Genomic DNA, 25776 nt, shown 5'->3' with positions numbered 1-25776 from the left:
AAGAGAGGGAGGGAGGGAGAGGGAGGGAGGGAGAGGGAGGGAGAGCGAGCACGCGCCACATATATGGATCTTTTAGCTCAGAGAAGCCCTTTACCAGTGAGGGTGCCTATCTTACCAGTGCTTGCTCTTCCTTAAGAAAGGCGGACAGGGCTGAGGGGTGAAGGAGAGCTGAAAATTTAGACCATGGTGAGTTTACCTTGACATAGACAGTTATTGTTTAAAAAAGTCAACTATTGCATGTATCACTCGTCCAGGTACAAGTCAGGAAAACCAAAATTCGCAAATATATTCAACAATCCCACACTACTAGTTGAGTTTCTGATTCTAATTTGTTGTTCATTTTTCCTTGCTTGCTTCCAAACTGTGACATCACGATGTTTCTAGAATTCTCAAACTTAGCAGGAAAGCTCTGAATTCAGTAATGGCCTCCAAACTTACTGTTTCAACTTTGCTGTAGGCTGGAAGTATGAGGCTAGAGTTTGTTCAAAATTGTGCTGACTTAGAGAAATGAGTGCTGAGGGAAGGCTTGTGATGAGTTTTCTCTAACTAAAAGGCAGGGAGGGACCTCAGTGTTTGGACTTTGTGACAACTATTCTAATCGCTCAGAGGCCTTTATTGTTTCCTTCTTGGGTCTTGGCATTGTTCCAGGTAGCTGAAGTTAGTAGACAAGAGAGATTTACTTTTCAATTCAGTTCTTCTTGTTAGGGCTTAAGGTCAGGATCAAACTCCATTAGTGTTAATCAGTATTTGCCGCAATTATGAGCATTTTCCTTCTCTCAACTGTTCTCTTCCTTCCTGCCTCTTCCTCTCAATTTTTTTTTTCTTGATGGTGGGAAAAATCGGTTATATTTAGAAGTAGCCCTGTGGACACGGCTCAGACAATCCTCGTTCTATCTACACCCCAAGTATCCTAGTCGGGGGCCGGTCAAGGGCACATCCTCTTACGTCCGCCCGACCCGCTCTTCAGGTGCCCTCGTCACAGGGCTCCTTTACTGCTCCCTCGGTCTGGAGGCAGATGGAGAACCACCCCGTGGCCACGGGGAACTTGACAAAGGCCGAGTGGTCAAGCTTGTTCCCACTGGGAGAGATCTCCCAGGCGCTCATGAGTCTTGGGGAACTGGGCTCATAGGAAGGTGGTGACATTTGGATATTCTTGTGCCTTTTGACACAGCCTTCTTGGCCTTTCCAGCATTTTGTTCTGATCTGGGTTTGGTGGGGGGCAGGGGCCCTTCCTTGCCTTCACTGTAATCTTTCTAGAAACCTCTCTCTGTCTTTGATAGCAGGTTACTGGTCTGTTACTGTGAGGCGTGGTGACACCTGCAAATGACGTTCAGGTTCAGGAGACGCTGGGCCCTCGTTTACACTCGCTCAGAGGCTTCCAGCACTGAGGGGTTTCATACATGAAATGCGTCTATTAACGGAATCCTATAGATTAAGCTTCTAGCTTTTAAATTTCTAGGATCATCATTTCACTCTTAAATTTTTTTAATGTTTTTATTCATTTTTTAATGTTTAATTTATTAAAAGCTTGTTTATTTTTGAGAGAGAGAGAGAGAGAGAGAATGAATGGAGGAGGGGCAGAGAAAGAGGGAGACAGAATCTGAAGCAGGCTCCAGGCTCTGAGCTGTCAGCAGAGCCCAATGTGGGGCTCGAACCCACAAACTGTGAGGTCATGACCTGAGCTGAACTTGGCTACTTAACCAACTGAGCCACCCAGGTGCCCTGTTTTATTTACTTCTGAGAGAGAGAGAGAGACAGACAGACAGACAGACAGCGTGAGCAGGGGAGGGTCAGAGAGAGGGAGACACAGACTGAAACAGGCTCCAGGCTCTGAGCTAGCTGTCAGCACAGAGCCTGACGCGGGGCTCGAACCCATGAACCATGAGATCATGACCTGAGCCGAAGTTGGACGCTTAACCGACTGAGCCACTCAGGTGCCCCGTTTTTATTCATTTTTGAGACAGAAAGACAGAGTGCCAGCAGGGGAGGGGCAGACAGAGAGACATAGAATCCAAAGCAGGCTCCAGGCCCCGAGTTGTCAGCACAGCGCCCGACGTAGGGCTTGAACCCATGAAGAGAGAGACCATGACCGGAGCCGAAGTCAGTCGCTTAACTGACAGAGCCACCCAGGTGCACCCATTTCACTCCTTTTTAAGCCTCCAGACATGTTATTGGCACACCACGTATTTTATAAAGTTATTGCTAACAGCAGTTTAACAATTTAGGCTAAGTTCTTCCCATGAAATGGTAGTTCAAAAAGAGATCTGAACACAATTAAATGAATATATATTAGATGATATCTCACTAAAAAAATAAAACATTGGTTAGTACTGCTTCCCAACCTTGACAACTTGTAAGTCAATTGTTTGTTGCAAAATTAAGAGAAGGAAATGCTCTTTAAATGACAGGCCGGGCCACTTTCCAAGTTTCATCTAGACAGATGACAAGATTGTAAGATTCTAATTTCTTATAAACTGGTTCTAATTTTATATTGCTTGAGTCCTTCCCATGGTCTTATACATGTCTGAGCTCGAGTTGACGTTAAGTAAATGCACTGAGATAACAAACCAAATAATTTTAGAGGGAAGATATTAAACATAAAATAGATCAAATTTGAAAACAGTTTAAATTACAAATGATGGAAATTAAAATGAGATATCATAATGCATCTATAAGGTTGGCAAAAATGAAGAAATCTGACAATATAAAATGTTTGCAAAAATGTGGAGCAACTTGACATCTTCTGGTGAAGTTGAGGATATGCATGACCCTCAACCTAGCAATTCTGCTTGGACAGATAACATCCTCTCTACACCTTCACAAATAGACATACACAATAATGACCATTGCATCATTGCTTCTGTAGCAAAACCAAAAAGCTAGCTAAGTAGAAAATAAAACTGAAACACAAAAACATCAGAAACAATTTACATATCAACTAACAAAAAATACACAAACTGTAGTATATCTACTAATAAGAAAATGGCTAAACTGTAGCATATTGATACCACAGCATACAATAGCAGTAGTGAAAATAAATGAGCTACACTACATAGCCTAACATGACTAAAACTGTAAGACAACGTTATGTGAAAAAAGCAAGTGGTACAAGGATAATAAGTTTAAAAAATAACATGTAGTATTTTCTGCATGGAAACACACATGTGAAAAAATGTTTTAAATTCGAATGGGAATAAGAAAGATCAAGTTCAGAATAGTAGTTATTTCTAGGTAGAAAGAACATATAGCAATAGAACCTAGAAATAAAACATAAGGTTTTAACTGTAGCTGTACTATTTTATTTCTTAAAAAATACTAGAAATGAAATAGTTTAGTCTAACAAATAGCATAAGTAACTTTTTTTTAAATAGGAAAGACATTTTGAAGTCCCTATCCAAAAATTATAAATAGACCAGTTTACTATGTCAACAAACTGCCCAAATTAGAAGAAAATAAGAGTATGACTCTTCGACTAACAATGACAATATGACTTTTAAAAACAACCAGATGATTTAAGGGAGCCTGGGTGGTTCAGTCAGTTAAGCGTTTAATTTCAGCTCGGGTCATGATCTCACAGTCTGCGGGACGAGCCCCATGTTGGGCTCCATGCTGACAGTGTGGAAGCCTGCTTGGGATTCTCTCTCTGCCCCTTTGCTGCTTGTTCTGTCTCTCAAAAATAACTAAACTATAAACAAACAAACAAATAGAACAACCAGATGGTTTAGTCTAAACCTCTTGGGTGATTCAGATTCTTCATCTCCTCCATTTCCAAGAGCAAATCCTTCCACGTCTACTCTTCAGTAAATCTTATGTCGTTTCTTGAGAATGTAGAAAGAGATGGAAAGCTCTACAGCCAATAAAGCCCAAGCAATCAAATTGGAGGTGTTAAGAGTCAGAGGTAGGGGTGGCTCAGTCACTTAAGCGTCTGACTTCAGCTCAGGTCATGATCTCCCAGTTCGTGGGCTGGAGCCCCGCGTCGGGCTCTGTGCTGACTGCCAGCTCAGAGCCTGGAGCCTGTTTCGGATTCTGTGTCTCCCTCTCTCTCTGACCCTCCCCTGCTCACACTGTCTCTCTCTCTCTCAGAAGTAAATAAAATATTTTAAAAAATTGTCAGAGGTAGAATACACACATCAAACCCCGAAAACAAACAAAACTATTACCCAAACTAAAACAAATAAGAACTAAAGCAATTCTTTATGAATAATCCTGTTATGGGTGCTTAATTTTAAGGAGGGCAGAGAGATTTAACACTGTTGATGAGGCAGCAAAGGTTTCCCTGAAGAAATGACTCTAAGGCTGAAACATGAGGAATGAATGAATAAAGGATTCATTAAGTGAAGGGAGAAGCCTTACGTGGAGGGTGAGGCAAAGAGCTGCAAAGGCTGGTGGCTGGAAGGATGAGACTCTGACTCGGAGCAGATGGAATAAAGTGCTGAAGCCCGAAGCACAGGAGGCAGGGCGGGGGAGACGCTGAGGGGAACTAGTGCGCCATGAGGCGGAAGGGGAAGGTGGGGCCTTGTACAAATTGTTAATGAATTTGATCTCCAGACCACCAAAAATGGAATGCCGTCAAAAATTTAAATGAAGGATGGCAGAGTCAGAGAGGTATTCTGTATCCCTGATGACTTTTTAAACTGGGTATGCGTGTGTGTGCGTGTGTGGGGGGGTGTGCGTGTACATGCGTGTGTAGAGCGATACAAAGTGGATGCATAAAGAATGGTGGGAAATGGGGTGCCTGGGTGGCTTAGTCGGTTAAGCGTCCGACTTTCGCTTAGGTCATGATCTCACGGTTCGTGGGTTCGAGCCCCGCGTCGGGCTCTGGGCTGACTGCCAGCTCAGAGCCTGGAGCCTGTTTCAGTCTGTGACCCCCTCTCTCTCTGACCCTCCCCTGCTCACGCTGTCTCTCTGTCTCCTAGAAATAAATAAAACATTAAAAAAAAAAAAAAAAAGAATGGTGGGAAGGCTACTGGGGTAGTCCAAGAGGGAGACAAGAGTAGCTTTGTCTAGAGTGTGGTAGTGATAGAAAAAGATAAAAGCAGACATTCTCAAAAGTTATGTGAGACATAAAATCCACACAACCCATGGGCAGATTAGATGGTGAGAATAAGGAAGGGCAGTTCTGGGGCTTCTGGCTTGCACAACTTGGGGGCAGCTGTCATTTACTGAGAGAGGATGCTTGAAGAGCACCAGGGGGTGAGGTACTGAGGAGATGGGGCAGAGATCAGGAGTTCAGTGTTGGACATAATAAGTTTGGGCTATCTTTGAAAGGTTATGAGCAAATTTAGGAAAGGCCTGAGTTGAAGGCATATATTTGTGACTTTGCCTATAGTTGAGACAGCCCAGGAGGGGAATGCAGAAAGAAAAGACGACAGAACTTTGTGGGGTCCTAACATTGAGGCCAACAAAGAGACAATGACTCTACGTAAAGGAAACACAAAAGGAGAAGCCAAATAAATAAATAAATAAATAAAAGAAAGGAAAATATATGGAGAAATACAATTTTCTTTCAATAAATTCTTGTTAAATTAAGAATTGATAATGAACACATGTATTTGCACTGAGCTTGAACCAGAAGACAGTTTCCACTTCTAGGGTTTTTTTTCTATTGAATTAAAAAGTCCTAAGTCACAATCACAGATTGATTGGACAAAGGAACCAGCATCAGATGATGTGTCAGCAACATTCAGACTGATTACCCTACAGAGATATTTCTCCCCGAAGATTACACACAGACTCCAGTCTAGGCTGCTAATCTTATCACACTCAAAAGCTGGAAGACTGAAAGTTCCCAGGTGAAGGCTAATAGCAAATGGATTCTTAATATACTCTTTGGATACGCTTGCTCTAGAAGGTATCTTTCATATTTGGACATAGCATTTGTGTTAAATACGTCCAATGATACATCACTGAGCCCTCTAATAGCTAAAGAGGGCCAACGAGGTTTAGAAAAGTGAAATATTTAGTCAGTAGACTACTGGAAACGGTTTGGTTTTTTCATAAAATTTGGTTATCTTATCTTCAACATTTAAACTGCTGATATTTTAGCTAGATATTAACACTGGTATCACCTTTGAAGGGAAACTTGTTTAAATGCCTTTTCCCTCAAAATCTATCATATTTCAGTGTGAAAGATATGCTTCCCACCAATTCTTCACACTACAGCAATGAGACATCTTTTAATAGCCATGATTTCATGATAACTTGTTTCCAGCCTTCCCTTCAAAGCCAAATCAAGATCAGAGGTACATGGCTAACCACTAATTTCATGGAGAATGAAATAATGAGTGACTGGACGTTAGGTCTAATCTTATTTGTCCACACGGCACTATCAATCCTTGCAGAATTACACACACCCTCCCATACACACACTCTCCAAGAAAAGGCCCTCCTGGTGCTTCATCACTACTAATTCTAAGACAATTTTTGCAGTCCACAACCCCATCAGTCCTAGTAACTCTTCTCTGGTCACTGAGATTTTCACTGACCCACAAAAGGATTGGTTAAGACTTTCCCTCAAATGATCTGCACGAGTGAAAAGAACAATAAAGAGAAATATGCTGTACAGCATGCCTACGTGACAGCAACTGGCATTTCAGCGTGTCACACAGAGATGTTTGTTAAGGGATACTGCCGAAGAGCTTCTGCTTCCTCCTTGATCAAAACACTCGTCACTAATTTTACGACTGCTTTTACAAGTTTGGTTTCTTGACAAGTTGCTAAAAGAAATTTACTTCTGAATATTGCTTCCGTGGTTCTGTCCTCCTTTCTGCCTGGAGTTGACAGTGATAAAAATTATTTTGCAGATGCTCTGGAAAACTTAACGAGCTTACCAGAGGGGCTGGTGGGCTTTATCTGTAAACTCACTCAAGTTTAAATGGCTTAGGTCATCATTTGATGACATTTTACACAACAGATAATAGACAGGACACTAGGAGTAAGCGGATTATTCATTACATAAGTCTAATTTTCAGATATCCGTTACTGAGAATTGTCTGTACTTTCCCTGCTTGTACAAACCACTGTCCTCGCACAGAGATTCACAGTTTATGTCACTGCACCACAACGGTCCTCTTTATTATGGACATAATTCTGAGTTATGGCAGTCTTATTTCTACTCTCATTACAGGCTTTACTACTCAGCAAATCAATTCTGAACCACTGAGCCATTTCTGTGAATCAGGAATATAACGCAACATAGTAAAACAATAGAAAAATGCAAATTAATAAAGAATACATAGAAGATAAATTGTGCCCTGGTTGGCTATGAACTGAGAAAGCTAACACAAAGTTTACTTTTTCATCCATGTATAAACTAACATGTCCTAGTTTAAAAACCTAGTGGAATTTCACAAAATGATAATTAATCTTACATTTCAAGTACATGAACTATGAACAAAACTGCTTCATTATTTTGCTTTTACTCCAACATTATCAGGCTGCTTAAAAAGATCCCCAGGAATCACCAGTACAGTTCATAAACCCTACCCCAAAAACAACAATTAAAATATGAAGGGAGACTCATGGTCCAAAGAGGAAGAGGTAAATACAGCATCGAACTCAATTAATTTTTAAACTATGACAATCCATTAAATTGGATCCCACTAATTCAAAATATGTCATACAAATAATATGAGCATCTTATGTGAACCATGTTGAAGCCAAAGATCCTTAATGATTCCAAAGACTAAACTGTTTTTGAGAATTTTGTATTTTAGAAGTTTTGAACAGTTGGGGTATCAAATTTAGGTTACTTTGTCTATCACTGACGTTGGCAATGCAAAGTATTATTTCCTAAAAATATGTTACACACAGAAGAGAATATAAAGGATGGGAATCAGCTTAAATTCAGATCAGGTCCAGAACAAGATATAACCAAGTACTTCTAAAGATGAGATTAAAATGAACTCTTATATCCAACACATGTGTTACCATTATCTGCCTTTTAATGAGCACATCTATTATGTGGAGAACTTATTTTGCTATTTTTTACCTATAGGATCTGACTGTCAATGCTAAGGAGAACAAATGGATTACTTCTCATTCCATTATTTCTTTTTTAGATATGACTGACTGGGGGATACTACTGGCCAAGTGTTGAATATTCTACAATGCAGGGGCTCTAACCAAGCCTTGATATGTTGGGTTGTTTTGTTTTTTCCAAAACTCTTAACTGAGAGCAAATCTATGAACATGAATGAAAATTATTTTAAAAACAATGACATATACGCAGGGTAAAGTCTATAGTTAGTGAATGTTAATCTTTCCTTGGATTCTATTTTCATAGATTCAAGAAAACAAAATTGTCATCAGTCTTTATACACCTGTTTGGAAAAGCAAACACTTCATCAGCAAGATGAGCAGAATTTACAACAGAAATTACATGTCACCAAGTACATTTTTTAGTTATTCAGATGAATAAAGCAACAGTCAGCGTCATGTCTGCATGTTTCAACAAGGATGGCTGTGGCTCTACACCCTTCTCTGGGCCCCTTTGGGAAAGACGGAGTGAGGGTCATATTACTGTGCATCCAGCTACCAAAAAAGGCCTTAACTATCTCTAAATGTCACTTAAAATCACTCAGTTTACCAGAGTCGCTCAGAGATTAACCCAGGAGAAGTGGGAGAGCCAGATGGGTGACGGGCAGGGCTGCGGGGCACAAGTAAGCACTTTGTACATAGATTCCCAGAAAGAAGGGTGGCAAAATCTGCCCCACTCCAGCCCCAGCCCGGGAAAAAAGGGAATCTTTGGATAATTCATCTGCCCAGGGAGGGTTCCTTTATGTAACTCATACAACTGCATCACGATTAGCTAAAACTGGTGCCAGAAGTTTCTCTCCAAAGACACGCATAAGCTATACCATCTCACAGTCACAGAGGAAAAAGAATGCAGCAAATCTTTTTGTTCTCCCTGATCAGAAATAGCAATGCTATGAAAAGTCACTTTGATAATTAAACTTAAAAGGCGTCTCAGTAAGCAGTACAAACACAGATCTCCGAGTAAAAGTACAAATATAAAATACACTGAGTTACCTGGCATGGAGCCAAGCAGAAAGTCTTACTACCACAGACTTAAAATTTTTATTTAAATGTTAGAATCACAGCAGGAATAGCTATACACACCATACTAAAAAGTTCTTACACTAACGTTTCTGTTTGAGGAACTCAAAAGTTATCTGTCACATTTACATATGTGATCCTGATGCCATGACATTCTAATAAAAATTACAAGGTATTTTACTATCTCACTGTATCCAAACAACATAGACGGCATAACTGTTAAAGGATTTGCTTCGTTCTTAAAGTACTAAAATGAGTATGTGAGATTTTTCCCACATAAGTAATGAAGCAACCTGAAACAGCTTTTCCAGGTTGACAAGGGCAATTTCCACCCTAACTACTTTTTCTCCTCCCCTTGCCTTTTTCTTTTTTTGCGCTCTTGGAAGAAATGTTCGTATTTTTCACTCTGAGTTAGCTGAGAGGCTGGTTCTTCCAGAAGAAGAAAGCAAAGCAAGTAGAGCAATAAAAGGAACCCCACCTATGGACATTGTAACTATAAATACACGTCTAACAAAGCAGAATCCTGAGCGCTTCAAAACATTTGTTACAAAGTTCGATTCTACTGAATTAGAGGACGTAAACTCCTCTATATGGTGCACACATCTGAGATGCAGATACTTCTCCAGCAAACACTTGATAAATATAATTGAAATGTTATTAAATACAATGTTTTACATCGAGTCTTTTTTTTTCCTATACTGATGTAGTATCTTACCTAATAGGAAATTTAGGTTAACACTTTACAGATCATACGTTAATAAACTCACATTCTAATCACTCACTATTAAAATAATTAAATACCTTTTGTAGACTGGTAGGATTTAGCTGAGTTTTGTCTATTATTTTCACAGCGACCTAAAAAAAAGAGAATCATTAAACTGTGTTTGAGAATACATATTTTGATGGATAAATGCTTATAAAGAAGAGATCTTTTGTTTCATTCCCAACTAGATGTAATAGTTATATTTGGAGTTCACATAACTAGATGGTGAAGTTGTGATAACTTGGCAGCCTTACCGTGTATCCCATTGACTTAAGCCTTTAACACATCTTCTAAGTCAGTCAGTTTACACCTTTTTTATTTTTTCCAAGCCTCCCCTTTTAAAGTAAAAACCATCTGTAATCTCTTATGATTTTAATAAGTTGTTATCATCAGAGGGGAGCGGCTGATGAGCTTTCGGCAGGTTAGGCATCACGTGAATAACATGGTAAGAGAAATAGAAAGCCCAAGCTCACTTATAGCAGCAAACTAAGCAAATGGATTTGAATGTCCTTGAGGGCTCTGCCTGATGGAGCCTGGGTCTGAGCAGCTCCTGGTAGGGGACTAAAATTAAGCAGAAGCGGCAGTGACATTATGAACAGAGAGAAAGAAAAACTTATTAAAAACAAATTATGACTGAGATCTTCACAATGTCCTAACTGGATCAGGGAAACATTAAGTGATATGGTTTTTAAGTCTTTACTATGTAAGTTATTATATATTAGTAATAACAAAATAAAAAAATATTAAATATTAGCAATAATAAAAAATACATAAATTTTTGCTATATACATACACATAATTTAAAACACATGGGATTTTAGAAACCCAATCCTCTTATTACCTGACAAAAAAATCATTTGTGCAATGTGGGCTCTAAACAGATAAAAATTAGTGGGTGACCTGATACACATTTATACCCAGTTTACCTGAGGCGATGACTAATGAGACCTTCCCCGGCCCTGTTCCTGGGGTCAAATAACGGCAGTAGTCGGAGCTATTTATAGAAACTGTATGGTGAAGACAGAAGTCTGAGAAAAGCTCATCTGTAGTTACATCTGACTTACAAGAGATGCCACATGAAGGGATGAGTCTTTTCTAAACACACAGAGGCCAACTTTTTGTGTCATAATAAGCTCTGTCCATGGATGTCGCATTCACACATACCCCAGCATTGACCATATTTCAACTGTCATTTATTCCCAGCATCAGCTATAGGGAGGCTTTTAAGACTCCGGAGAGGTCCAAGTAAATATTAAAAAGCATCATTAAAACTTACCTCTCTACCCGTTAGAACATGTCTTGCCAATTTCACTTTGGCAAAATTTCCCTTCCCTATTGTTTTCTGTAAACGATAATTTCCAATATGCGGCTGTTCTTCTGCGGACGTAATGGAGTTTCTACACCGAGGGATGTTCTGTCGGCTACTTGATTTGGTGGGCTGGATGTGTGGCTCGGTGTATCCATCGACAGATGTATGCTACGAGAAAGGTTAAAAAGATGCCATTGTTAATGAAGTTATGTTTTTTAAAAATTTTTTGATGTTTTTATTTATTTCTGAGAGAGAGAGAAGACAGCACGAGCAGGGGAGGGTCAGAGAGAGAGGGAGACACAGAATCCAAAGCCAGCTCCAGGCTCTGAGCTGTCACAGAGCCTGATGCAGGGCTTGAACCCACAAGTCGTGAGATCATGACCTAAGCCGAAGTTGGACGCTTAACCGACTGAGCCACCCAGGCGCCCCTGAAGTTATGTTTTTGAAAAGGACAGTTAAAAAGACTACAAATAATTTTCATTAGTAATTCAACTTCAACAAAAATGCATCGCATTATGCGATTTTAAGGTGAAAGAGTTCTATTTATAATTTTTACTTGACTTTAGCTAGTTTTGCCAGAGGGAACAGAACTATTTAAAATGAAATGTTCTGCATAACTTTAGGTATAAGCTTTTGATTAAAAAATACAGAGACAGACAAAAGCCACGCCGACCATCACTCCTCTAAGGGTGCTATCCCTCTAGGATGGATGACAACACAGCCCAGGGCCACGTCATTACGGGGGCAGAATGTCTTTACTGCCAAGACAAACGACTTCCTGAGTACAGATCTGTTTCTCCAAATTGGCCCGGCTACTGGCCATGTCCACTCTTTGATTTGCTGGCATATAGTTGGGTCAGCTGACCAAGCAGCTGCCTGCCTCAGGTATACTTCTAGTCAATTCCTTCCCAACCTCCTCTCTCAGCTCACCGTGCCCGACCAAGAGCGTTGGCCCTGCATGGGTCCGTGACCTAACGTCCCCTGTGCCCTCCTCAGTGCTACTCTTGAGGCAAGGACATCAGTTGGTCCCACAGTGTCACACTAGCCTGCAACCGCACTGAAGAGCTGGTCTAAGTACAGGCTCAGCACGTGGAGCTCAGGTCAAGCTGCCCAGTGACCTGGTTCATCACTTCCGATTGTTCTCGTTCGGTTTTGTCTGCATCCTGAAATACACACATTTCTAGCAGTTTTTGTGAAAATGCAGACTCACACATTAATAAACGTAACATCTTTCTCCAACAAGCTTCTTTAAAATAGCTGAAGATGAGTAGCACAAATCAACAAAGGAAAGGGGGTATCTTTTATTTGCAAAGTAACGATTTCAGCCTTTGCTGTCTTCCCCACACAACTAAAAGTTTGTCTCGGGGTGCCTGGCTGGCTCAGCAGGAAGAGCAGGAGACTCTTGATCTCGGGGTCACGAGTTTGAGCCCCACTTTGGGGGTAAAGAGGACTTAAACAAATACTGAATAAAAGCTGGTCTAAAAAATTTTGGTCAGAAAATTTCTTAAAGGCAGCATTAAAGATGACTCCATTTACCAATATCATGCAAAGCATGACTCAAGGTCATTTTTCTATTTGTTATTACTTTAGGATTTTTTTAAAGGAGAATATCAAATAAAGGGGCTCCAAAAAAAAAATGAGGCTTCTACTTTCAGGTTTTTTTAAACTCGGCTCGGAATTGAATGGTTTTCTCTGTGTCTCACACACACCTGCAGCCCCCAGCCTCACTGTGAACTAGTGCTTACTGGTGTATTCTCACAGCACACCCTGCTCTCACGTAGCTCAGCATCCACTCCGCTGTACTATCATCGCACACTTACTTCTCTGTCTCGGCCACCCTACCGCGGGCAATCTGAGGACAGGGATGTTTTCTTTTCATTTTTACATACTCACCACATTGCAGACCGCCAGACACAGAGGGAAGACTCAATAAATCAATAGTTCTCGAAGTGCTGTCCCTGAACAAACACCATCAGCATCATCTGGAAACTTGTTAGAAATGCAAATTGTCTGGCCCTGTTCCAGGTCTCCTGAGTAAGAAAGTCTAGGGGCAGGCCCCGCAATCTGTGTTCTAACAAGCCCTCCAGGTGACTCTGAGGCACGCTCAAGTGTGAAAACTACTGCAATAAATAATGTACAGAATGGGTAAATACAAAGTTATTCACTGGCTCTTAAAAGAATTTTGTATTATCTGAGATGTTAATTACAATCATTTTCTAACATTAACAAGTTGCTGTACTGTTTCCAATAAACAGTACTTCTCTACCTGAACTTGTTCTGCATGGATTGTGGGCCGTCCATCCTTCAAGATTTAATTTTATCTCTTCCTTCCACAAGCAGAGTTGATTCCCTCTCTCTTCTGTTGCTATTTCTATATCCAGTAAAAACTTTTACTACTGGAACTATCACACCATCTTCTAAGTGTGTGGCCATGGTCTGTTCTCACTGAGCTGAAGCTCCTCACGTCCCATAATTTGGTACAGTGTTAGGCACAAAGACGACATTCAGTATATAAAAGCTAAGCTGGAGGAATTCAGGGCCCTTGTGCTCCTGATGCCCCAGAGAAGGACTTCTGAGGAACGATTCCTTGCTGTCCCGATCTTTGATGGGTATAATACCTACCTCCCAACACTGGTTGCAAGGCGCATCCTGAAGCTAAACCAAATTCTGACAGACTGCATTACTGGCCTCAAATTTTCATGACCTTTGCCATGTAACTCTCTAATGTCCTCCCAGCGAGGGCACCCACTCTTTGGAGGCTCACTCACATGATTTGCTTCGGCCAACAGAATGAGTTGGAGGTTAACAGTATAGCCAGTCCCAAGCTAGTCGTCAAGAGACTTCACTGTGTTTCAGCTTGCTCTCTTAGACTTGTGCTATCGCCCTGAGAAGGACCTGCCCGGGCTGACACCAGAAGATGATGATACAGAGCAGAACTGTTCCCAGCTGAGCCCAGACTAAGTCAACTGGGTCCCCAGATAACCCACTGGCTCCTCAGAAATTATATATGCTTGGTAGTTTAAGTTTCTGAGTGTTGGGATGGTTTGTTACACAGAAATGTCAGCTGATACACACAACCATCACTATTTTTAAATTCAGAGATAAACATAAGGGAACAATGAATATTTTAGAGATTCTTATCAGACATGGTCAAATTCAAAAACAAACTAGAAAAGAGGGGATGCTATGTAGTCAATTCCCTAATGAGAAACTCTTGATCAAATAAGCTATATGTGGGTAGAATCCTTGACTTTTTTGTAACCCCAGCAAGTATGATGACAAAGTGGGGTCAGCAAATTTTTTCTATAAAAAGCTGGGTAATAAATATTTTAGGCTTTGTAGGCTGTCTGCTGTCTCTATGGCATATTCATTCCCCCCATTTGGCCAATTTGGCCCATTGGATAACACATGACCCCTAGGGCAATATATCATACTTTGGGATGCAGGATTAAATGGTTTCCGGCAGATTCTACCAAAAGAGTAGGAGCCTGGTGGAAAACACAGGTGTGGCTGTGTCTGTACTCTGGAGAGCAGAGGAGAGGACAAAGGGCTCATCTAGAAATAGTATTCCTTCTCATCCCACCCCTGATGTTGGAAAAGGGAGCATATTCTCCCAAATCCTTTGTAAAAGTAAGATCTCTTAACTTTCAACATTAGGCATGATCATTTTATGAGCCATCCAACTTATTCAGAATACATTTATATGAGTCTTAAATTACAAATTAAAATAGAATATATGGAAAATATTTTACATTATAGAACTCTGACTATAAAACACCCAAACAAACACCCCCTCTTCCCCAAGCCACATCTTTTCCTAGACTGCCACACTACCACTTACGAGCTTACTCTCGCCCTGAAGAAACTCGGAAGGATAGTTTGGAATAACTGATCTCATTCCTTCCTGATCAACAGCTTAACTCTCAAATCAAAAACCTGGCAAGAATATGAATTCAGCTCATGCTGGATACAGTGAGTGTAAGAACTACCTTAGTCCTAAGGCTAGTAGGTATAAGAAATTATGTTAACTTAATTAGAGAATCACTACAAGTTTTAGTCCCCATCGTTAGCTGAAAATACAAGTTTAGATCTTGGCATTTTTCTTTCTTCAAGTTGTCCACTCAAGCCAGTAGACCTTGAACTCCCTCATTCTTAGTGCGGCAGTGGCAAAGGGACCCCAAGCTGGCCCTGAGTGAGCAGCATATTTGCAGTCATTAAACGCCACAGTTTCATTGGCTCTTCAAGTCTGCATTTCATGGATCCATCACTCCAATTCTTAAATAATAAGAGAATTTTCTTTGCCTTCAATATCAAATGATATGAAATGAATTTTTCTACTCACTAGCTATGCACTCTTCGGCCAGCTGTTTAACCATTATGTACCTGTTTATCAGTCAAACTGCTAAAAACTGTTTGGGAGGGAGGGCGAAACTTATTTTTTAAATTTATTTATTTATTTATTTTTTAATAGTTTATTTATTTTTGAGACAGAGAGACAGAGCATGAGTGGGGGAGGGGCAGAGAGAGAGAGGGAGACACAGAATCTGAAGCAGGCTCCTGGCTCTGAGCTTCCAGCACAGAACCCGATGCGGGGCTCGAGCCCATGAACTGTGAGATCATGACTTGAGCCAAAGACGTACGCTTAACCGACTGAGCCACTCAGGTACCCCTATTTATTTATTCTGAGAGAGAGACAGAAGAGAGCACAAACAGGCAGCTGAGGAGCCGAGTGAGAAGGAGAAAATCCCAAGCAGGCTCCGTGCTATCAGCACAAAGCCTGATGCGGGGCTTGAACTTACAAACCATGAGATCTTGACCTGAGCAGAGATCGACAGTCAACCAACTGAGCCACCTAGGCTCCCGGGGAGGGGGAACCTTAAAAGCAGCCAGGTGGGGGAGGGGGACAGGGACACAACACAATACACAAAGGAATGACAAGACAAATGGCAGCCCACTTTTCATCAGGAACAGAGGAGGTCAGGAGGCAGTGGAAGATTTTTGATGTGCTGCAAAAAAACCAAATGGAAACCCCAAATTCTTCATCCAGCGAAAACATTCTTCAAAATAGAAGACAGAGACATTTTTAGATGAACAAGAACTCAGAATTTGCTGCCAGAAGACATACTATATAAACTGTTAAAGAAAGGTTTTCTGGCTAAAGGGAAGTGGCCATAGATGGTAAACTGAAGCTACTATACAAAGGAAGAGAGGGCTCTGGAAAGGAATAAACATGTGGGTAAGTATAAAAAGAGTACAGAGTTTTTCATTTCTTAATTTCTTTAAAAGACATATGACTGTTTAAAGCCAAAAATTATAACACCATATTGTGGACTTTATAACGTAACGTAAGCAGATGTGAGTATATGTGAAAATAAAAATTACAAAGGTCAGGGAATTAAAATACTCTTACAAAATCCTCACATTTTATCTGAACTGGTACAACAGTAGCCCTGTGTAGACTGTAATAGTATATAAATGTATTCTGTCATCTCTAGAGCAAGCACTGCATTGAAAAAATGCAGAGGCCTGGGTAGGAAGTCGACGGAGGAATTCATATGGAATACTAAAAAACACTGATTAACTCAAAAGTAGGCAAGAAAGGAAGAAGACAGGAACAAAACAGTAATGACAGACAGATGGGACATAAACAAAAAGAGCAAATTACGCCTACCAAACAGATCAATAATTATACTTAACATAAACTGACAAAAAATTTCAATCCAAAGAGATTATCAAATGAATTTTTTAAAAAGGCCCAAATGTGGGGCGCCTGGGTGGCTTAGTCGGTTAAGCGTCCGACTTTCGCTTAGGTCATGATCTCGCGGTTCGTGGGTTCGAGCCCTGCGTCGGGCTCTGTGCTGACTGCCAGCTCGGAGCCTGGAGCCTGTTTCAGTCTGTGACTCCCTCTCTCTCTGACCCTCCACTGTTCACGCTGTCTCCCTCTCTCCTAGAAATAAATAAAACATTAAAAAACAAAATAAAAAGGCCCAAATGTATGCTNTGACCCTCCACTGTTCACGCTGTCTCCCTCTCTCCTAGAAATAAATAAAACATTAAAAAAAAAAAAATAAAAAGGCCCAAATGTATGCCGTCTCCAAGAGATGCACCGTAACTCTGAATACACAGCCTGAAAGTAAAACTATGGGGTGAATCTACAATACCCACACTAAGCACAACAGCTAGAGACGCACTAATAATATCTGACAAACCAGACTTCAGTACAAGGAGAAATGAACCAGCAAAGTAAAAAGACCCACTATACAATGATAAAAGGGCCAAGTCATCAGGAAGACACAACTATCCTAAATATAAATATCTACGTCCCTAACACCTGGGTTTCAATAAGCAAAAATGACAGAAGAAAAAAAAATACACAAATCCCCGACCATGACGAGATTCGAAGCCCAGTCTCTCGAAAGAACCACACACACACGAACACGAGGGGTAAAGGAGACCTGAACAACGCTGACACCTCACGCCCAAAGTCCCCGAAGCACAGGGGACACAGACTCTGAGTCAAGACCCTGTCTTCACAGCCTGTCGCTCTCCGCATCAACTTACTTTACGGAAACACTGCATGCAGGCATGATTTTAGTTCTCTTTAGGAGGACCTTTTTGGATTTTTATCAAAGGATAAGTTAAAGAACAGTCATATCTTGTAAGAAAACACGATCCCAGGGGCGCCTGGGTGGCTCAGTTGGTTAAGTGTCTGACACTTGATTTCGGGTCAGGCCATGATCAGTCGGGAGATGGGGCGCCTGCAGGGCCTTGTGCTCAGCGTGGAGCCTGCTTGAGATTTTCTCTCCTTCTCTCTCTGCCCTCCCCCACACTCTCACTCTCTAAAATTAAAAAAATAAAAATTTTTAAGGAAAACATGACTGAAGATATCACTAATAATGACTAATGCTTACTTCGTGAGGAGCCAGACAATAAACCTGAGCTTAGTTGCAGAAAAACTCTCTCAACTGCTTTCCTTCCTTACTTATGCTATGTAACCATATAATAATGCCTCCTTCCTTCCCCAAGTCAGCGTTTCAAGGCGAATTTTCATTTTTAAATGGCAAAACAAGTGAATGGCTTCAGTAAAAAATAGTAGCTTTCTGAGTGCCAAAAACTTGTAAACAGCAGAAAAAGAATACTTACTGAAAATGGAAGGCCTGTAGCTTCTCTGCCTGTGTTCCTACAGCACTTGGGACATTTTTTAAAATTTATTTTTGAGAGAGAGAGTGAGCATGAGCAGGGGAGAGGCAGAGAGAGATGGAAACACAGAATCTGAAGCAGGCTGCAGGCTCCAAGCTGTCAGCATAGAGCCCGATGTGAGGCTCGAACTTGTGAGCCACGAGATCATGACCTGAGCTGAAGTCGGCCGCTTGACCACTGAGCCACCAAGCGCCCCAGTACGTTTCTTTACACAGTCCTTAAGACCTTACAGTGTGACTGCCTCTTTTCTCAAAACTACCTCCTACTAAACCGTGAGCTTCAAGGCAGCCAAGCACCTGTCTTTTACATTCTTAATCATTCAAATAGTGGCTGCTGTATGAATGGACCCACTAAGTACGTTATTTTTTATTATAGGTAGCCCATTTAAATTACAAATAGAAAAAAATCAATTTTACCTTATATATGAAAGCTTATTTCAATGAGATGCCAACAAATTTGTTAAGATGGTCATTATTAAAATAAATTGCCCCCAAAACTTCCTAGCAGCCCCCTGCTATGCACCGCCTGAATGCAAAGGGCGGAGCTGCATGAATCAGGTTATGCTGCCTGCCCTGAAGAGGCTGCATAGTGTTTTGAACTTTCATACTCTAAGTGATCTTTCATCTGATTGTTTTTAGGAGTCAGAAATGGGTGTGATTTTAAAACCTTAAAGTATGATACCAATGAAAAAAGGGGGCCAATACAGTTTATTAATAGACGTCTGAGGAACCTAAAGACAATCTCTGCCAATATCACACAACAACATGAATTATCATCAGAGTCAATGAGGGACACGGCCAGAAGGAAAGGGCAATTCGGAAACATCACAATTTATCACCAAATTAGAGAAACATGGAGTAGCACTGAATAATAAGTCCTAAAAAACAGAAACAAGGTAAGAATATCCCATCAAACACTTGATGTGAGAGTAGTGTCAGATAGACCGCAATGCTTTTTAGGGAGAGAAATACACAAAGGAGAGATGTGTGTTGTCTTTCCACCCCTGGTATGAATATAAAGCTAGAAAATGCAATAAATCACTAAGCCTCTTTTGCAAGTACTGCTTTAGTTCAACAAAGTTACAGGAGAGAAGAAACATCCTTGATGTCATCCAGTGACCTTGGGCCGGGACTCTTCAGTGTGTCCCAACTCACCCTTCAACACTCAGCTAGGACATCAGCTCCTGGGAAAAACCGTCCCTCCTATCAGAGCTTCCACACGCCCTTCAGCTAAGCTGGGTTCAAGGCCCATTTCTGGTCTCTCTATAGTTATTTCTAGCAGTGCACTGCCCCACATTAAAAAAAATTTTTTTTAATGTTTTATTTACTTTTGAGAGAGACAGAGCATGAGTGGGGGAGGGGCAGAGAGAGAGGGAGACACAGAATGGGAAGCAGGCTCCAGGCTCTGAGCTGTCAGCGCAGAGCCCCACTTGGGGTTTGAACCCATGAGGTGTGAGATCATGACCTGAGCCGAAGTCAGACATTTAGCTGACTGAGCCACCCAAGCGACCCTGCTTTTTTTTTTTTTAAATTATGTACTGCCCCACATTTTAAAATTAATTTTTTTAAAAATGATACAGGCACAAGGTCAAATATGTAAAGGAACTCTAACAGGCGGCCAACAAATGACCGGCCCCTGTATAGCCCCTTCCAGACCCCAAGTCGGCCTCCCAGAGGCTCTCCTTTAGCATTTTCTTCCAATTTTTGCTTAGATGTTTCTAAACAACTGCTTTTGTCACTATTTCTTGGCTCCTCAGTCTTAGACATTCTCTCAATTTCCCACTGATGGTCAATTAGGATTAAGATCTTTTAGCTCCTCTTCCCCCCACCCCCATCATCCTCCCAATGCAATATAATCACATTTTCAGTTAAAAAAGTATTGTCTTTGGGGCACCTGGGTGGCTCAGTCGGTTANAAAAAAAAAAAAAAGTATTGTCTTTGCATGATTAGGACTTGTAAATACAAACTACTGGGAGCCAAGTAGTATGTGATCCCGTTTCTGTTAAATTTTTATTGTCAGCTTCATGGTGGGATAAATAACACTAATTAAAGTCACCAAATGTAAACATACGAGTGGTGGCAAACATAAAGTCAGGAAACACAACAATTAATATGTAAGACATGTGATCATGTTTACATGACAAACAGTCAAAGTCCCTGTGCCCCCTCCTCTCAGGAATCAGCCCTCTGATCCCACACTTCTTGCCTTTTCTAGACTGCTAAGGAAACAGATTACACCGTATGGCTTATCCTTGCAAGTTCACTGTAATTACTGACATATTTGGAGCTTTTAAATTTTGTCTTGTATTTTAAGTGTTTTATTTTTCCTATATTTATTGCATTTTCTTTGCTCCTTTATTTTCTAATACCTCGAAAGCCTCACCTCTTGTGTCTAGGCTCACCTCCTGTGGTTACTGAAGAAAATGCTAAGGGTAAAAGTCAAGGTGCAGTGGGCGAGGGGCAAAGTGGGAAGTGAAAAGGAGGTAGCGAGGCAGGTAGGGGCCCTGACAAGTGTGACTCTGAAGATAAGGCGACAGAGTGACAGAAGGAGGGTGCAGTGAGGGAGGTTCCTGTCCACTCGCTTGTTTTTAGAGCGGAGACCCTGGAACATGTTAAAATCCCACGGGTGGGATCCAGCAGAGAAAGAAGCCGATGGGGCAGGAGGGGAAAGACAGAGTTCCCAGAAAGTGGAAAGACCCAGAGCACACATGGCCCTTACGCAGGAAGAGAGGCGCTTCTTGCCTGTACTGAGCAGAAAGGGAGAGAAATCAGGTGCAGATGTAGAAATGTGCAAACACGTGACGGCAGGAAGCGGACGGAGTCCCAGCCGGACGGCTCTCACGTCCCGTGTGACTGGAGGTAAAGTCATCCGCCAGGAGTGAAGAGAGGCCACCCAGGTTTGCAGAGAGTAGCAAAGATCTCAAGTAATCTCGGTGGAAGGAGGAAAAAAACAAGGGACCCAAAGAAGCCTGGCGGGGCTGCTGCGCGGTCCTGACGGCCTACAGACTTCCCGTGGCCCTCGCCGGTGCTGCTGTGTCGTTCCCTTCAGCAATACCCAAACGCCCAGAGACCGGTTACTGAGGAAGCAGATCTGAGAATTCAACCTGGTCTGGGGTTTGGCAAACAAGAAGGAGCTCAGCTATTTGTGAGTTACTGAAATGATGGATCATAAAGCCTAAGCTAGAGAGTGAAGGAGGAGAAGACAGAGAGCTGGTGGACAGGGAGAAGTAGAGGCCAACACACTGGAGGACTCAATGAGATCAGAAAATAATTACGGCAAGACTCACTAAGAAGAAAGCTGCTCAATGGCCAGGTACCTGCGGTCGGAAGTATGTGTGCTGGGTCCATGGGACTGGAAGGCCAGGTGCATCTAGTAGAGAATGTTTTATTGAAAGTCACCAAGAATCTTTTTTTTTTTTTAGGATTTATTTTTACATGTGCCTGTTCTATTTAAAAAAAAATTTTTTTTTAATGTTTTATTTATTTCTAGGAGAGAGAGAGAGAGAGAGAGACAGCGTGAGCAGGGGAGGGTCAGAGAGAGAGGGAGTCACAGACTGAAACAGGCTCCAGGCTCTGAGCTGGCAGTCAGCACAGAGCCCGACGTGGGGCTCGAACCCACGAACCGCGAGATCATGACCTAAGCGAAAGTCGGACGCTTAACCGACTAAGCCACCCAGGCGCCCCGTGCCTGTTCTATTTTTAAAACGTTTTAAAGAGCTGCATTAAACATCATAGCCACATTATTAGAACTGATCTTTAATTACCTATGATTTTCACTGGTTACAGTTTTCAAAGGTAGTTTCTTACACTCCTGTATTTCCCTTTCTCAGACTTGCTTTTTTCTAGTTTGCAAACTTTGTTCAGGTAGGTGGGCAGATGATATACTTCCTGAACTGCTGCAGCTTTTTAATTTTATTTATAAAACAGTCGGATACAGAATAGGTAGAAAGAAACATTTCCCCACTTTATTTCCAGATTTGTTCCAGAACGCTGAATTTTTTAGAGTTATGATTTACTGATAGGCAGAATATCATTACAGTTGAATTGTGACCCATGAATGACAAGACAATAAAAGGGAGAGGAAATTGTACATAATTTCCAGGTGACAAAATTCTTATAAAACTTTGTCTAAGGAATATACGCAAATACAAAGGAGAATCAGTGATATGTCAATGTCATTGTTAGTATCTCGTGTCAGTAAGGAAATTAACAGATTATTCAACAAATGGTATTGTAACAACTAGACACAAGGTACGTTCGATCTTTAGGAGTGGTTAATTTAGGGAAAGAACAAGCACAAGCAGGAGAGGGGCAAAGGGGGAAAGGGGGAAAGGGAGAGAGAGGGGCGGAGAGAGAGAGAATCTCAAGCAGGCTCCACGTTCAATGTGGAGCCCAACATGGGGCTCGATCCCACCTTAACTCTGGGATCATGACCTGAGCTAAAATCAAGAGTCAGTCAGATTCTGCTCAACTGACTGTGTTACCCAGGTGCTCACCTCAGGATTTTTTTGTTAAATTTGACATCATAAAATTAAAGAAAAAAAAATGCACTGGATTCTTTTAAAAACTCTCCTTAAATCAAAGTAAAGAGGTCAACAGTAATTGAGAAAAAATATTTGTAACATGTAACAAGCAAACGCTTAATTTTTAATAGTAAAATCTGTCAAATCAGCAAAAAAACACTCATGAGAAAATGAAAATAAGCAAAGGATAGGTAGAGAGAGTTCACAGAAAAGGGCATTACAGCACTTTTAAACATATGGAAAGCACAGTCAATCATAAGTTAAATATAAACTAAAAGTACAATGAAATACTGTTTTTCATTTATCAGATTAAAAAAGGTTAGAGTTTGACAGCATTGGTTAGTATACACATATCATAGCTCAGAGTGAAAACTGATACAAATTCTACGTAAAGGAGTTTGGCAATATCTATTATTAAAGAAATTCCTATAATCATTGTACTGGAAAACTTACTCCCAGCAATATATTCTACAGAGTCACAAATGAGCTTAAAAAAATAAATGCATGCAAAGATATTTATTACCTTCTGTAACAGCAAAAACTAAAACCAGCATAAGTGTCCATTTGTAGGGAGCTGGTTATGTATTTACAGTATGCTGTGTAATGTGTGTGCGGCGATGTAGAAGCATCATGGCTTCAAAAGCATAAGCACAGAACATGCCCCGAAGGTTACACAAGACACAGGCATAAGCAGTTCTCTCTAGGAAGGTGAAAACGTGGAAACAGAAGTGGAAACGCTGTCGCTTCCTAATGTAACTTGTTAATACCTGGAGTGCTGTTCTACATGCATATATATTAGCTATTCAATATAATGAAACAAGCAATTTAAAATTTTTTATCTTAAGAGAATAGGCAAAAGGAAGAGAGAACCAGCATTTACTAAATGTCCACTCTGGGCTATACGTTGTATTAGACTGGTTGAGTACCTTACCAAAATTCAATCTAATAATTAGTTGCATTACTAGGATTCAAACTCAGATGTTTATTACTATAAACAAAGACAGATGTTTTTATTTTTTATTTAATTTTTAAAAAATGTTTATTTATTTTGAGAGAGAGAGAAGCAGTGAGAAGAAGAAAGCATCCCAAGCAGGCTCCGCGTTGTCAGAGGCGAGACATGACCTGAGCTGAAATCAAGAGTTGGACGCTCAACCAATTCAGCCACCCAGGCGCCCCGATGGGGGACAAGGTGGCTGAGTGGTTAAGGCAATGGACTGCTAAAAATTAAAATTTAGGGGCTCCTTGGTGGCTCAGTCAGATTAAGTGTCCAACTTCAGCTCAGGTCATGATATTGTGGTGCAAGGGACTGAGTCCCACATTGGGCTCTGTGCTGACAGCTCAGAGCCTGGAGTCTGCTTCGGATTCTGTGACTTCCTCTCTCTCTGCCCCTGCCCTGCTCGTGCTCTGTCTCTGTCTCTCTCTCAAAAATAAATAAAAAACATTAAAAAAAATTTTTTTTAAGAATCTCATTAAAAAATTAAAATTAAAATTTGAAGTGCAGCTTTGAAGGTAAGTACAATGACAGCACGCTTGCATAACTCCTGTAGAAACACTACAATAAAGGTGAAAAGGAAAGCACTTACAGCATACTAACAATGGAGCCACAACCCCTATTCTTCAAACTCCAAATTAAACAAAAAATGGTAACTGAACAATTTCAGACAGATCTTATTAACAACCCCTAAATAGAAGGGGTGATGACCACATACACAGGCGGAATGCAGGAGAAATGGCAAGAAGGCTACTATTTGGTGCCTGAAAAAAGAATCATGTGGTAGGTAAGTTCACCTTTCTCCAACTCAACTTCCTAACTAGTGAAAAGGATGGTCAATCTGCTCATTCTAAAAAAGACCAAAATCTGAGAAGCATTCCCCTATGGGCTAGTTGTAACTCCAAAACCCTTAATACTCAGGAAAATCATTGTAAGAAAATATACCTAAAAAAAAAAATACACCTTACCTGAGGTCACCTGTTCCCTTCTGTCCCAACCTCACCATAGTCTCCCTCCCCTTACCACTCACCATGTCCCTCAAGCTGTTGAAGAACTAAAAAGAGACTATGAACCTATGAGCACTTATACCTGGCTGTCAATATGAGTTCTATTTCCACTAAACGGAGAGGTAAATCAAGGAGAATCCACCCACACTATTCTTAAGCACATAGAAAGTCTAGATAAAACTCTCCATTCAAAGGCTGAACAGTATGTACAAGATTCCAACGCTGTATCTCTGCTTAGACACCAGAGGGTGGAGGGAGGGAGGCCCCCTTTTGGAGCTGAGTGCTTACAGAGAACGTGTGTCCTTACCGGCTCATCATTTACCAGGCAGACTCTGCTGATGCCAGAGGCCTGCTGTTGGTCAGCCTCGCCAATAGCTACAAGCAAGGTGCCAGGAGGAAGAGATCAAAGATCCGATGGAAGAGCTTAAGGATATGGACAAGGAGAAATCCCACTGGTCTCTGTCACTGGCCGGTGTGACATGACAGAGCCCTCAGCTAGAACTCTGACTGGGAAGCCGTTGCCTCCTGCCACTCCCAGGTATACTATGTTGCTCTAAAAACCCGTCCGCAGTAGACCCAAGGCCAAGGGCTCAGCAGGCAGCCAACCCTCACAGAACAGCACATAGAGAAGCACGCTCTCCTCTTTCAGGGTCTCCTTCTATTCCTCCAAAACACTGAGGACAACGTCAACAGGTTGAGATTGTGGGCCAGTTCACCCCAGCAAATATTAAAGGAGTATCTCCAGATACTCTCACCAGGGTGCTGGGGGCCTCCAGAATGACCTCGCTGTTGTGGCATCAACCCAAAAGCACTTATTAGCTGATCCACAGGCTCCAAGTGATGGTCACTGCTAGGAAAACAGATCATCTACCCTATGGCTTAAACGTTCAGGGAGAAAGAGATGGAAAAATATCTGAGTGATATGAT

General features: G+C 41.2%; 1 protein-coding gene across 1 annotated transcript in view; it reads right to left on the bottom strand.

Moving 5' to 3' along the window:
• Positions 1 to 11952, bottom strand: part of MARK1 (microtubule affinity regulating kinase 1) — a 67767-nt gene extending 55815 nt beyond the window's left edge. Inside the window, exons 1-3 of the mRNA XM_077759821.1 lie at positions 11902 to 11952; positions 11097 to 11297; positions 9859 to 9912 (exon numbers count right to left, since the gene is read on the bottom strand). Of these exons, the coding sequence (XP_077615947.1) occupies positions 9859 to 9912; positions 11097 to 11297; positions 11902 to 11952 (306 nt within the window). The remainder of the gene's footprint in view (positions 1 to 9858; positions 9913 to 11096; positions 11298 to 11901) is intronic.
• Positions 11953 to 25776: the final 13824 nt, after the last annotated feature.

The sequence above is a fragment of the Crocuta crocuta genome, unplaced genomic scaffold (assembly GCF_008692635.1).
Source record: "Crocuta crocuta isolate KB4526 unplaced genomic scaffold, BGI_CrCroc_1.0 scaffold556, whole genome shotgun sequence".
Classification (NCBI taxonomy): Eukaryota; Metazoa; Chordata; class Mammalia; order Carnivora; family Hyaenidae; genus Crocuta; species Crocuta crocuta.
The sequence above is the reverse complement of the archived record's forward strand: the minus strand, read 5'-3'. Positions and strand labels throughout refer to the sequence as shown.